This window comes from Cyprinodon variegatus, unplaced genomic scaffold (assembly GCF_000732505.1).
Source record: "Cyprinodon variegatus isolate N-32 unplaced genomic scaffold, C_variegatus-1.0 Scaffold185, whole genome shotgun sequence".
Lineage (NCBI taxonomy): Eukaryota > Metazoa > Chordata > Actinopteri > Cyprinodontiformes > Cyprinodontidae > Cyprinodon > Cyprinodon variegatus.
Window position 1 is genome coordinate 870544 of NW_015150638.1, and position 15401 is coordinate 885944.

A 15401-nucleotide genomic window follows, 5' to 3' on the forward strand; every position below is an offset into this window, starting at 1 on the left:
ACACAAACACTGGGCCAGGAGTAATTTACCGGTACATGTCAGAAAAGTGTGACAAAAAATCAGAAGAAAAAGATCCCCATCATGGTTTTGGCTGGGGTAGGGGCCCATGCCCACAAGAACTGAGCAGCACTGAGCCACAAGCACTTTCTACAGAAAAAGAACAAGTGATTCCTCTTTATAAAATGCAAATTAAGAAGTTATTAGAATGACATCTTAGTTTATCAGGTTACATTTTATAAATCTTGACTAACAAACCTGCATCTTTACCATATTTAAAGCATATTTCTAAACATTAACATCCTTAATAAGTATCAAGACAGGTACTTTTCAATGAGATATATATTCTAAATATGCATAATACTGAAATCAGTAAAGTCTGTCAGAAAACAATCTCTATTTTTCTTTGTTTATTATAGTCTGCATAATTTCTTTCATTTCTTTCTTTTTTATATTGAGATTATGGTTAAATATAAGAAAATACCACTAAAACATTCAAAGAATGATCATACATAATATCAGGGGTGCAGCTTTAGTTTATTTCACTAAATTAATCTACAGATTATTTTTTCGAATAACGGATTAATAGAAAAAAATATATACATTTTGGTGTCCTTTCTAAGTAAACAAACAAACTAGAAATTTGGTAAAAATAGTATTATTCTGCATTCTGAATGAAACGTGAATGGCAAAACATTTAAGGATATGTATACGTATATATTGTACAGTCTTTTTTTCTTAATTGCTGCAGTAAATTGAATACTCCATCAGCAAATTGCATATTTTAGAGTCTGTGTACAATTAAACTAGGATTCGCTTACCAAATTAGTTGACAACTACGCCAATGTTCGGTTAAAAAAATTAATTTTTGCAGCCCTGCATAACAAGATGTTTATATTATTTTAAAACAGACAAAAATGAAACAAGAAAAACTGCCATAGAACCATCATCTTACCCCTAAAAGACTGGTCTTTAATCTTTCTCAATCTGTAAATGTGCCAGTCGAGAATCACTTTCAAGGCCTCAGGTAAAACTTCCACTTATTGGTGGGTCACATAAAAAAGCTATTTAAGAAAAATTCATGTATTAAAAAAAAGTATCTTAAAATGTTAAAAGTTATGCCAAGGTTTAATTTGTCACAGTTTCTCATTTAGATTCATTTTCCTTCTACAGTAGAACAATTTTTAGCCTGATGTGTTATTTAGGTAATACAAACAAAACCTTTATGTTAAAATGTCCTTTAACAAGATCCCTTGATTTTGTTTATTTTTTTATTTTTTCCTGAAAGCTAATTACATTATGTCTTCTTAAGGTAGTTTTCTATTGATTTATCACTGTAGACCTCATTATTGCTTTTTATATTATTGGTAGCTAAACCCTGACCTGTAATCTATCTGTAGTCAGGAAGCAGTTCTAATCACTTAACATTTATTAAACAGCAAACCAATTCTAATACAAAACATTTACAACTTGCTACAAAATTTTGTGAAGAAATGTCTGACGTTCATGCATTGTTAAGTGTATTCAATCAGTTGACCAAAAAAAAAAAAAAAAAAAGAAAAATCACATTTTGAGTGAATTTTAGAAAAATCAGAAAGCGTTGGTGTTAAATTTGAACACTAGGGGGAGACATGCAAGCATCATATAATGAATTTGTGTTTTTCCTAACTACTCCCCATCTTTGTCAAAACCGGGTCATGTCAAGAAAAATAAATACATGATATAGAGGCCTCCAAAAGCCGTATAAAGATAACCTGATTGTGGAATGTTACATTTATAATGCACCTTGAGGCGTTTGTAAGCGCCACACCATAAAAATAAAAAAAAGAAAGAAAATGCATTCATATGCAAACAATGCAGTTACATAACAGCTTTATTAATATATCTGAGTTTTGCTAAATAATCTTTGTGCTTTTGATTGTTTGAAATTGTGCTATGGTCTATAGCTAGAGGCCTAGTGATATCTTGCAATTAGCATTTGGAGTTTGATTTTGAGTATTTCTTTTCCAACCGATTCTGTAGTCCATACTTGGAAAAATCGAATTTCACTTGCTGGAAAGAAAAGAAACAATAAAATCAGGCAAAAACCTGAAGTGAATTAATTAAATGTCCCCTTTGTCAAATCCTAAACAACAGCTTTTTTTGAGTGAAGGCTTTATTTATTCAGCAGTTAGTCAGAATACCAACAATCTTTGTTACAGAAGCTGAAAACTCACAATGTGTCGTATTCAAACATAATAATGTCACATTTTAATGGAGGGAAACAAGTGTGAGAAGAAGATTCACAAGGTTAAAGTCTCAGTTTGAGAGTGTGAGTCGTGGCCCCTCTTAGAATGTGCAGTGTGTAAATTCAGTAGGGCGTTGAGATTAAGAGATGCGTCCCAATATTAAAAAAATGAACAGGCTAACACAAAAAAAATATAGCCCACAGTTCCTGTTAAAATTGTTTATTGGTCTCCACTTATTGATCAAATCCCAGGACCTATAAACACTTTGCATTTACCCACTGATGATGGCAAGTCAAAACTGCTTTGAGGCAATCTGACAAAAGCATGGCTACAATACATGGCGTCACTGAACCCCCTGAACACCAACAGCCTGCAAGGAGGTTAAAGTGTCCGGCCAGGGACACAAAGATGGAGAAGGGACTCAAAACAGGAAATTTCCATGAGCCCATTCTTCCTGAGGCATTCTCACTAGGGAGTTATAATACATAAAAACACAACATATGCTACATTAATTTTTGCTGCTGTTTGTGTTTTCATTGTACCACTTTTAAACTGACCAGAGGAGTTTGGGTCACTAGTCTCTTTCTTTGATATTCTGTGGGTAAGAAGCTGAAAGTTTAGGATCACCGTGTTGTGTCACTCTGCAACCAGAGACAACTTTAGTCACATTTTAACTTGGCTAAGGATAAAAATGAACTGGATATGGATCCAGTAATTTACATTCATTTTAAAAATGATCTTCTTTTAAGATGAAGATAAAGATTTTATTGCCTGCAATGCCTCCCAATTTGAAGACATTGACGTATTAAATGTAAAAGGACCCTCAACCAATTACTGAGTGCATTCATTATGTGGTACATAAAAATACTTTGTCAGCATATTGATATTTGTGTATTAAATACAATAACAATAGTCTTATCTAATACATAGGTTTTCCTTGTAATTGTGGATTTTTTTATTTTATTTAGTGGTAAGGCCTAATCCTCTACATTCACATACCCAAATTTGAAAATCTCATCCAGTATTCAACAAATCATCTAAAAACATTTTTCTGTTTGAATTGAATCACCAATCGAATAAGAAAAAATTGTGATTGTTTTGTAATTTGTTGAGGTTAACAAATTTTCTTATTTTCAGACAGACTTTCTCCTCAAGCCAGTGCTTGCATCCAGTTTCATTTAATTTCTTTTTTTTTTTCTCCATAAAGTTTTCTACTTTTTAGTCATTATCTGTCCCTGCTGCCTCCTCTGAACTTTGAAGGGGAAAGTCTTAGACCTGATGTCAATTTTAAAAACCTGAGAATATGTTAAACTCCATCAGAATATAAATGAGATGTTTATCACACGTGTGCATGTGCATCTGTGGAATCCTCTTGTGGCATGGATATGAAAATATCCTTTTTTATTAACATTGTGATAGGGGTTCGTGTAACTGGTAATTAGTTTGCATGCACAGCTTGACTAAACTTGGTTTTGGGGAGTCTGAGGCTATGAAGACAAAATGAGCCATCTGTTACTGCATCTTGCCAGCTCCATATCAATCATTGTTTTGATACGATCTCCACAAAGAGGGAAAGCTCTCCCCTGAACATCTATACAACCCAATTAAAACCAATGATTGCTTTTTATACTGTCTGTGTTATGTCTATGTCTTGGCTCTAGATTGTGTGTTGAGATCTGTATTTTCGATGCGGTGAATACATACAGTATGACTAAAGTAAATAATTTGTTGTATTCAGCAAACAAGTCTGAATGACCTGAGCTTTGAAAGATGGTGCATTGTCCAGTTTGAAAAATCCATAAGAAGATGAGTACACTATGGCCAAGGTTGGACATGCTCAACAAGAACATCAGCCAGGCGGGTAAAGCTTGGGAATAGATTGATCTCTCAGATAGACAATGAACCCATCCCTCCAAGTAAGTTACAAAGATGCTTAAGGACAAAGTAGTCAATGTGTTTAAGCAGTCATCACAAAGCTTTGACCTTTGTGGGCAGTTGTCAAAAATGCCTGCAAGTCTATAATTTTGACCTAGACACACCAGTACTTACAGGAGGAACTGGTAATTTCATCAAACTACTGAGAGAGGCATATGGAGGGATCTCCAACATGAGTACAAATTTTACAGCAATTTTCTCTTGCTGAAAAATTGAAAAACGGCTCCATTGATTTCATGTACAAAATTGAGAAGAAGAAAAGTGTATTTTTGAATCTATTTTCTTTTTCAATTCAGTCCAATTACGTTTATTTAAATAGCACAAATCCAAATCATCATTTCAACTGTTTACTGACACCAACAGTGCAAAACAAATCAGGGCAGCTAAATGCAATTAGACATGCTAAGGTTCAAACTACCGTATGCGTCTAAACAGAGAGTAAAGGAAAAATGGTCTTTGAGATACCTTAAAAAATCATCAGTTCAGACAAAAGGTTGTGGTGTATTAGTGTGGGAGAAATGTCCTGGCACATATTGACACTTAATTTCTAACTGATCATATAAAGGAAAATCTTTTATTTCCGAGTGGATCATCAAAATAAGTGGTCCCCCTACTTGTCAATCAATCTGGAGATATGTTTACGTAAGGCTGTCCTATGTGCTCGCTCCTTTAGCTATCTTTCTCTGCACATGCACACTTTCATCAGAATATGTGTGGTTAGCTACGGTTTCAAACAATCATTGAAGCTCGCCTTCCTCACTGCAGTTCTTTGAAAATGGCATTGGGTTGTATGAGAAAACGTGTCTATGAAGTGCATGAGAAGAAAAGAAGGGCCGCAGAAGAGGCAGATATATCCTGGAATGCTTTGCACAGAGATCTCTCCTCGCAAAGCATTATGGGATTTGCTGTCACTGCGGCCCGCCATAGACTGTCGCTACCCAACAGTGGCGACTAATTACAAAGATGGCTCAGGCACCACGCAGTGGAGGAGGAGTTAAGTTACCAACGGAGCAAAAACCAGTGATCATCCGTCCGAACGGTCAGTTAACGGAGTTTGCTACAAAGTCCACTATATAGTCCCCACTGTATGGACACAGTAAGCTTGTATGAGCTATGTGAAAAGCACATTTTAAACAGGGCGTGGATGAGAAGAAACAGGCTCATGCAGAGCATGCATGATCCAAGCATTATTTTAAAGTGGAGAGGGTGGATCTTTTAAAAAATCCCCCACAATACCTTTAAAAGTTCAATAGCTCTGGAACTGTTATACCCAGAGATTTGAAATTTTCTGCAGTTGTTTACATAATGCAAAATAAATGTAAAACATGTTTTTTTCAAGCATGTCTTTTGAGAAGAAAAAAACAGCTATGAATCATGTTTTAACTGCTGCAGTACCGGCTGTCTTTTAGTCACATTAGGTTAAATGCAGACATTGGAATGAGTCATAAAAGTCTGTCCCAAAGTGAATAATAAAGATGCTGGTGAATGATAAAGATGCTGACAAAGGAAGTTTTTTTTTTTCTCACAGAAAGTTTATTGCATTGAAAGCTGGAATATTTATACAAAATTATTAGTTTTATAAATAATTTCAATGAAGGAGACACAAAACGTCTTCCAGTGCAAGTATTCGGCTTTAAAACCATTTTCAGAAAAAACACATAAAACCACACAGAACAAATAGGCTTGTGACATTAAAATAAAAACATAATATACTGTTATAAATACCAAAAATAATCCAATACTGTCAAGGGTCTGAACCAGTCAGACATAAAATTTAATCTGCAAGTCTGGATCTTTATCCAGATAACATGTGTTTAAGTTACTTGTATGGGTCTCAAATTTTAGGCCCTATTGGCCATCAGCTCTCAGAATATCAGACTTAGGGTAGGGCAGTGCAAAAGATGAAACATTTGCTTTCCTGTTCTGGTTCTTTGACTGTTATTCAGGTCAATGCTGTATGAGTGATAATTAGCCAAATTCATTCCGGGTCAGTTGTTCATGTCGCAGAGAGAACAAACATCATAAAACAGGCATGATACGCAAACATTGCATCACATTCTTACTGACACCTGCACAGAGAAACAGTTGGTTGCCACAACCTTATACCCATCTGTGCATGTATCTTAATAGCGATTTCTTGAGGGATCTGCGCATTTCAGGAGGTCATATTTCACGTAGCCTACGCGGTCCACCTGCCTACGAGAATTCATGCGCCAGTAGAAGCGATCTCTGCAGAAGTAAATGTGGCCTGAAAAAGAAACATTGATTTTAAAGCAACCAACATGAATTTGATTTTCTGGTGCAGCTTGTTGAGCTTTATTATAGGATATTTGCTTACCTTTGTACTGAAACACATCATGAGCATCATGAGGGACACCTCCAAAGACATCACCGGTATTTTTGGGGTAGCCTTTGTCAACTGTTTGGGTCTTCAGATCCAACCTGTTGGGATCAAACATAAATAAAATCTTTTGTTGCTCCTTTAATGCAGATAGTAACCTGAGGATGGAGTGTTACATTCTAAAATAATTGAAATACAAGAAGAAACATCTCCACTCACCTCCAGAAGTCTTCTCCATTGAAGAGCAGTACTTTGCTCTTCCCCCTTTGCAGAGCTCCCTCCACCTTCTGCACACTTGAGGGCAAACCAAGCTTCTCAATGCTGCGAGGACCCAGCACACTGTTTCCTGTATACACCCAGAACCTGCTTCCTGTTGGAATCCAGAAGAGATAACATTAATAACAAATTTGGCTTACATTTCTGCTCTGATAAGTTTTTGAAGAAACCATCCATTACCAGAAAAGAAGTACAATTTTTTGGTTGGAACATCCTCGAACGCAGAATCAATTACAGTTGGTAGAGCTGGCCAACTCTCAGAAATGGAAAATGGCCCCTGCTGGCCTCCGTCGCCCCTGTTTGGTACCTTCCAGAATTGTCTGTGGACACAAAAAGTATGATGTAGCACCTCATTGGGCAGTATTTCTAGAAAATGAGTGGAATTATCTAAAGAATTATAGATATAATTACAGATTCACTCACCCATCTTTGAAGAAATGCAGATGTCCCTGAATCACAGTAATGGTGTCAAACTTGATGTGCTTGCAGGCGTCTTGGGTCGGATCTACTGTGGATGGGGTGGTCATGATGGATGGTTCTTCTGTGGCATCAGTCTCGTCAGTCTCATCAGTCTCATCAGGGTAAGGAGTCGTGGTAGGCGTGTCAGGTTGAGGGGGGGTGGGATCAGGGCCTGTTCTACTTCCTGCAAAAGATCAGAATATTCTTGGTTAATACAACATTTTGTTGTGTTTGATGAAAATCCTAATTTGAAACTATCGAACTGTCTGCTTACCATAGAGATACTGAATGCCTTCAATGTCATCTTTATGCAGAGAAAAGTTTTCCACATAGCTGTACATGGGGTACATGAGAGCGTCTCTAATGTTGGAGTGATCCAAGCCGAGGGCATGTCCAAACTCGTGGGCAGCCACCAGGAAAAGACTATAACCTGGAACATGACCAGTAGTACATTTAATATTGTATAATAATGATGAATGCAAATTAATCTATTGCATTCATTAGGCTCACCCTGGTCAGGACAGAAGCCCCATTTCTTGTCTTCATCATAGTTGTCAGTAGTGCCACACCACAATTTGCCGTCTCCTCTCCCCTCGCTTGTACAGGAGTCATACTCCTTGCCCAGAAACACAAAGGGAAAGTGGCAGGGCTCTCCTTCAGAGTTTCCTCCAATTACAGCAGTGTCTGGACAAACAAAGACATAAGACAAGCAGTTAAACAAATTAACAAGCCATTGTGGCAGGACTTTGTGGGTTTTACGCCTTGTGCTTCCTTTACTCACCACGGCTCGGACAGAAGCCATATTTCTTATCCTTGTCAAAGTTGCTTGTGGTGGCACACCAACGGTATCCATCTCTGCGGCCTTCTGTTGTGCAGCTGTCATACTCGTCGCCCAGGAAGGTGAAGGGGAAAACACAAGGAGCTCCATCCGCATTTCCATCAAATGTGTACAGAACTATGTGGTTACGGTTAAAAGAAAGGCTGGGTTATTTCCAGTGTTCTTCAACAAGCTTTTAAACATATGTGATATTTGTCATACTTACGTTCACTTGGGCAAAAGCCGTATTTCTTGTCTTTGTTGTAGTCTGCTGTGGTTGCACACCATGGCAGATTGTCTGTGCGACCTTCAGTGGTGCAGCTGGTATAGGATTTTCCCTCAAAAGTGAAGGGGAAGTGGCAGTTGGCACCTTCTGCATTACCAAAGCGAGTCTTCACCACTGAGATGACAGGTTGGGTGTTAAAGAAAATCTTGACAGTGAACACCAGAGGGAGGCAGTAGCATGTGATTTCTCAGGTGTAATTACCTGCTCCTTTCCCCAGAGTCCAGTACTCATCATCATCAAAGTGGGCATCACCCTGCATACCCTCACCAGGAGGATAGGCGTGAGCTAGGAGGCCATCCTTACCGTCAAAAGGGTATGGATCCCCGTGGTCTAAAAGAACAAGAAGCAGCTTATCAATGCTTGATTTTTAGAGCTATGTTTATCAATTCTCTAAGATGTGCAAAAGACACACACCAGCTTTTCCAAATGATATCATGATGTCAGCAGTGCCTTGAAAGAGGCGAGTAAACGTCAGAGGAGTGACATCACTCCACACCTTGAAGGCTCTTGCAAAGGCATCATCAATCAGGGAGCTGTCCATGTCAGGAGAATAGTTCAGGATTCTGAGGAGATGAAAAATCAAGATGACTTAACAAACGTTTCTCTACCATTTCAGATCAACAGTATTATAAAGCTACAGGTCAGACTTTTCAGTGAGGTCAACCAAACTCAATTTAAATACAGTTATTTAACATTAGAACATCATGTTTTGCAACTGTTTTATACAGTATTCTTTTGATTTTAGGCTGTAAAACATTATCTTTTATACTAAAATTGACCATGGCAAGAGCAAGCCTTCATGGACATACCTGTGGTATATATCACATTATATCACAAAAGGGCCAGGTCACTGTGTCTATTTTTTGTTTTTATTTTTTGGCATTTTTCAAACAATTTGTACATTATGTAGAAGTCCTCTATCCTTCACTAGTAGTGTTAATCAAATGCACTATTGTGGCCTTTGTGATGTCATTAGCAGTTTTTGTTTACCCTTTGAAGCCTTTAAAAATATATATATTTTGTAAAATCCATAAAAGCAGAGTTGTTAGAATCAGTGGATATAAGTTAAGTTATTCACATGCCACTGTATGGAACCACTAATGTGAAACAATAGGATGCCTTATTTCAACTCACCTGTATGTAACATCATTATGGCTCCATTTGAGGTCCCCATCAAATGTTTTATAATTGGCCACGTCAGGAACACCACAGCGAGGATGCTTCATGGCCTCCAGTGTTGGTTTATCCAGCTCTCCAGTTTCCTCCAGACCCATCTGCCTCTGCATCTTCTTCAGTGCTTTGGATGTGGACACCATGGACTGGAAGCCACTGCGGAGCTCTGTCTCCATGTAGCCAAATTTCTTTAGATAACTCTGAAGAAGAAGGTAAAGCAGATCACAGTTCAGTTAAATGCATTTTTTTTTTTTCATTTTTTGTTAAGTGGAACTTCTAAATAGGTTCTATAAAAGTTATTTGTAGTTTTCATTTAGTAGATAAACATTTCATCAAACATTGGTATGTCAATCTTTTTCAAGGTAATTTGTTTCCTGCACAGATTTATCAAAACCTAATTTTCTGACCCTGAGCCTATGAAAAAAACAACAACAAACCATCTGCTACTCACTTCTGCCAGCTCTGTATCTGTCATGTTTTTGACAACTTCTCCTGGGAAGGTGACAAAGACCGACTTGACAGGAAGGCTCCATCCGTTCTGCACACCTATTCCCAAAAGTAAACACACGACTAACGCACAGCCTCCCATCATGAGATCTACTGTGGCACAAAACGCAACAAATTTTAAAACGAACTTCAAGATCAGAATATTAAGTGTGAATTAAGGTTAAAAAAAAACGGAAAATCTCAGATGATCAACAACGTCTACACTTCAGCGATGGCTTCTTTGCTTTTGAGGTGGCTCTTGTTGCTGTCTGTCTGCACTGTGCTGCTGCTTGGGGTTGTAGATCTAGTATTTATGCAGAGTAAAGTGTTAGTCACCATACGTCGCTCCCGCCTCCTCTGTCATAAGTGCTGCTCAAGACTTTACAAGGCAGGGAATTTCCACATTTATTTTATGCCTATGAACTAATGAGTGGTTGATAAGTAGATTTTTTTTCTAGGAAAACATTCCGTTTGTGTAAAATAAGAACACTTATATCATATTATTCTTGTTTATAAATTGTAGCAAGTTATTGTTAAGTATTAAACCTCTTGGCTCTTTTGTCTAACAGAATCCACTTAAAAAAAAAAAACAAACAAAAAAAAACAGTGTATTGAAGGCGATTATGTAATCAAACAAACTCATATAGATTAAAATTCACCACATTGAACAAAAAAACTAATTAAGAGCATCAAAGACAGATAAAGGAGTTGATTTGTTGTCATCCTGAAACAGCTGTTTGAGTGTGTTCATAAATAAGCAAAACATCATGAGACCAAGCCAGACACTTCTGCTATTTTATTGCTCAAAGAGTTTATATAAAAATATCTGCTTCCATTTTTTTAAATATAGAATTATATTTCCTGTTTATTTTAAGATGGATTCCAACTAAAATGTGAAAATAGGTCAAGGAAAAGACAATCATAGAGAATAGGGAAAAGATTGTTCTGATATTTAATACACCAACCAACTTACTTTTACTGATTGTTCTCAAAACCAGAATTAGTGTGCATTTTATACATATAATAGTTTCAAAATAAAAGCTTAAATGCTATATAATTGTATAAGAAACAATATTAAAGGAGATCAAATAAAGACCAAATGAATCAGATGTGCTTATTAAACCTTTTCAGACAGTTTCAATACATTAGTGCATGTTTGGGCTGGTTATTTGTAACTTCCGGTTATCTTGTCACTGTACCTGCTGATGCAACACTGAGGATTTTATTCAGAAATGACCCAAATCATTAGCAATAGCTTGTAAATTTCAAAACACATATTGCCTCAAATGCTTTGATTATCCTCCTTTAAAAAAGAGGTAAGCCTATTTTTCTCACGCATGCTTCCCTCTTGCAGCAATTACAGGATGGAGACAGACATATATTTAACTGACATTTCCCTTCTTATTAAAAAGAATAACTTGCATATTTATCTGGGATCAAAGCAAGATAGGTACATCATAATGGTGGATAAAAAAATGTTATCCAAATTTTGGGAGATGCAAGAATCATGGTGGTCAGATGTTCTCCAGATACAGTAGTATGTTGTGACTTGCAAACCCACATGGATGGTTAGAGTAGAGGATTTGGGCTTGTCTTTGATGTGAACACATTGCTGACACTGTTTTTACTGCAAAAACATGTTTTGTTTAGTTTGCTGTCCAGCACTTTTTAATGCAGGCAGAAATCTGCAAAATTATTGTAAGGCCGAGAAAGAAAGCCCCATGCAAACCCATGATGAGTAATGATTCCAGTGTAAAATATTAATATAATTTAGAATCCTCTGCAAAAAGAAAAACCTGTTGTCAAGCTGCACTGACCTAATTCAGTCTGCCTTTCACCACCTCTGCACACCCTCTGCCTTTCAGATGTTTTACCTTTTATGGTAGTTGTCCGCCTTTCAAGGGGACAAAAATATGTAAGATGATGGCCTCACCTCCTATAGAGGAAGATGTGGTCGGTCTTACTTAGTTTGACACATATCCTTCTGCAAACTTTTAGTAGATGTGACTCATAAATGTTTTTATCTCCTCCCGTTCATCTTTCAGAAATATAGGCTGACAGTTGCAGTAATAATACTGTTACTGTTTGCATACAATGCAAATAAAAGCTAATACTGATAAAACTAGAAACTACATTGTGTAAAAATAGGTTTATGGTACCAGCTAATATTTGTTTATCGCACTTTTATTATTAAGTCCTATTTATATTCTAAATTGTTTTCAAAAGTGTGTCTGTTGTTTTAATGTACATCAGTGTACATCAGAGTAACAGTGCTCCGCAGTACTGAAGCAGAAATTGCAACTTCTACTTCAATATTGCTAGAATTGTCCTTTTTTTCTATTCAGATTTTGGTCGCAATAAGTCATTCACAACTGTGGCTAATTTCAGGCAGACTGTGCTCATCTTAGAGCTGCTTCTAAATGCTGGGCAGAGCTCTCTCTGCCTTGCTCTTTGAACACATTTCTCCGATATGACTTCCTCCTCCTTAATGGATAAGACGTTTGACTTATAAATATGTATTGGAAAATGACATTTTTCTATTGCTACCTCTGATTTTCTTGATTACCATGGGATGAATGAAATGCCAAGTTCAGCAATTTCTATGTGTCATTAGTCTTCAGCAACTTTCCCTTCTGTTCTTTTCAACCTTGTGTTTATTCAGTGCTTTAAACATGGAAAAGAATAACAAAATAAAAAATAAATTATAATAATTTGTTACCTGTCTTTAAAGACAAATTATGTAGCAGCAAAACAGCAGCTACATTATGTCTCTTTTTTTTAACACAGCTTTTTTGCTGAAACTCGCTTTTTTGGTGTTTTGTTGTGCCGAAAATAATATTCTCTTTTTATTTGTTTCCTTTTTTAATACTGTATCCAAAATTACAAGGCTAATTATGTTTGTCTGTACTTCCTTAGAGCTTATGCAGCTGTCCTTCGAAAACATCTGTCACTGATTTCCCTTGGCGTCAAAGATTTAATGAAAACGGCTCCACTGACTTTTACGAATGCCTCTTTTCATTTGTTTTCTACAGTTTGCACTTAAATTGAAATTTGGCTCATACCCATGGATAAACTTTTTTTGCATGGCATTCTTCCGCAAATGGCCCTGCCACAGCCTGTTGGCACACACAATAGACCCATATGAGGTCAAACTGCGTCACCGGAGAACTGGATTATATCAGAGCTAAGCAGCAACACCCTCACTCCTCATATGGGTGGGATTTTTATAATAATTTTATTACATTCAAGGACATGAAATGCCAAAATATTATCCTTTCTGACTTTTCTATTTACTTCATTTAGTCTGTAAAAAGACAGAAATGCCAATGCAGAAATACTGCTTCATATCTGAGCAGTATTTTTCAATGTTGACATTTTAAGGTGCCTATTTACAAAAGAGTGAGAGATCTTTTCTTTTTTTTTAAGCAGAAACTCAAAACCAAGCTGTTTCACAAGAAACCAACTCCTACAGTACTCCCATTTTCTGTCAGCCTACGGAGATTCAGTGTTTATAGTTTAAGTAGAGAAATTGCTTACATGCAAATCTCACTCTGCGTGTGAAGAGTATTTCACAAAAACTTAACATTTGTGCTCTGTCTTTCCCTCAGGCGGCCTAGATTCACTGTTTACTATTCAGTTATTGCATAATAATCTCGGTCTAAATTTGTCTCTAATTCAGCCATGCCCTGTTTGGATTCAGCTCATTAAGTGGCTTTTTTATGCTTTATGGTATGTTTCTAGTAGGTTGTTATAAAATAGATAAATAAATAAATCACTCCCTGTCTGCTGCCACTAATGTGGTTTTTGGCCTGCTTCCTTTTCAGCTGTGTTGTGTTTTATGACGACTGGCTTGTTTGGTTTGTTGACTTTGTGGTGGGACTCAGAGACTTGTCAACAAAGAGGGCCGTCACCTCATCTGATGTGGAGGAAACGTTGCCCCATCATCGAACTCCAGGTACTTTACCAAGCTGACTCTCATGTGCCCTGCAGTGATTCTGGGAAAAGTTTTGTTTTTCTAACCCTGTCAAACAGTTTATTCTAATATTCCAAGAAAAGTCTGAAGCTTTATTTTTAGTCCATTGTTGTTGTTTTTTTCAACCTCCCTTCTTCAGAGTAAAAACAGTGTAAATACATTGTCTTAGAATATATATTTAAACCTTTGTCGGGACACTTTGCGTGCTTATGGGTATCAGTGATACATCAACCATCCTTCTGGCATAAATGTTAAAACCAAAAAACTGAAAATAAAGGACAGGAAGCATGTTATCGCCTTTAAAACCTTAAATGTCACTCTCAAAGAAGTTTGTATAAAGAAAATAAAAGACAGAAGGAAATAATTCAGAGACAGAGAAGTCTAATGGTGTGTACAGTCATCTAATAGGAAATGGATAAGTACAGGAGAGTTTGACTCATTTTTTTCCCGAGGAAAAAGACCGGAAAGTTACCTCAGCTTTACCAATATCTCCGTCAAATAGAGGCTTAGCGTCAGCTCAGGGGAGTCTTACTATGACTGTGTTTGCTTGTTTATCAAACCTAATACGTTTTTACAGTACCAGGCACAGCTGAAAATTTCTTACTTAATTCATTATTTCTCACATTTTCGTAAACGCCATTTAAATGGACCACAAAATATTTGAATTGTTTTTGAATGGTAATACATTTCATATTTCAGAATTAAAAAAACAAAAAAAATTTAGAAGCATGGAAACTTTGATCAGGTTTTAAAGAAGATAATCTATAAAAAAAAACAACATATGGATAATGATCAGAGAGATTCTACCACAAACCAAGAGTGCCACAAAAAGCTAAAAAGGTTTTTTTTTTTTTTTTTGGAAAAAAAATTTTTGAAGCAGATAGTCATTGGATATATTGGATTCCTCAGCTGTCAAAATTAGCTGTTATGTTTTAGAATTAGACTTAGAAAAAAGGAAATTTCGTTTTGTACAGCTTTTTTTTTTTTTTTTTGATCAAGGTCTTTTTATTATTTTTTTTTATATACACCACACATACACATACACATCAGAAAAACAAAAAAAATAAATAAATAAATAAATAAATAAAATAAATAAAATAAATAAAATAAATAAATAAATAAAATAAAATAAAAAAAATAAAAAGACGAAATATACAACAAAAATCCCTCCCAACCCTCCCCTCCTATACCAGATCTACTACCCCAACAAGAGTACACCTTTTATTCATACATCAACCGATACAGAGCACAGGTTTGCACACACAGAACCAATATTTGACCTTTACACAAAGTTATCTGCCGACATATTCCCAACATAAGATATAAATGGCTGCCAAATGTCAAAGAATTTGTTTACAGATCCCCTAACAGTATATCTGATCTTCTCTAAATGAATGTAAGACATAACTTCTCTTAACCAATGTCCATAA

The 15401-nt window shown here is 36.3% G+C and overlaps 1 protein-coding gene across 1 annotated transcript; it reads right to left on the bottom strand.

Moving 5' to 3' along the window:
- Window positions 1-5687: 5687 nt before the first annotated feature.
- mmp9 (matrix metallopeptidase 9) lies at window positions 5688-10267 on the bottom strand. The gene is made up of 13 exons (XM_015379056.1): window positions 9964-10267; window positions 9474-9712; window positions 8754-8902; window positions 8541-8669; window positions 8280-8453; window positions 8018-8191; window positions 7747-7920; window positions 7511-7666; window positions 7201-7420; window positions 6958-7097; window positions 6721-6871; window positions 6499-6602; window positions 5688-6408 (listed from the first exon to the last, which is right to left on the bottom strand). The coding sequence occupies exons 1-13, from the start codon at window positions 10102-10104 to the stop codon at window positions 6284-6286; spliced, it is 2076 nt and encodes a 691-aa protein (XP_015234542.1). The 5' UTR covers window positions 10105-10267; the 3' UTR covers window positions 5688-6283.
- Window positions 10268-15401: the final 5134 nt, after the last annotated feature.

Coding starts and splice junctions, on each gene's coding strand:
- mmp9 (XM_015379056.1), bottom strand. CDS start 10,104: ATGATGGGAGGCTGTGCGTTAGTCGTGTGTTTACTTTTGGGAATAGGT. Junction 8,192..8,279: donor CGGCTTTTGCCCAAGTGAAC/GTAAGTATGACA, acceptor GTAACCACATAG/TTCTGTACACATTTGATGGA. Junction 6,872..6,957: donor AAAATTGTACTTCTTTTCTG/GTAATGGATGGT, acceptor GGATTCCAACAG/GAAGCAGGTTCTGGGTGTAT.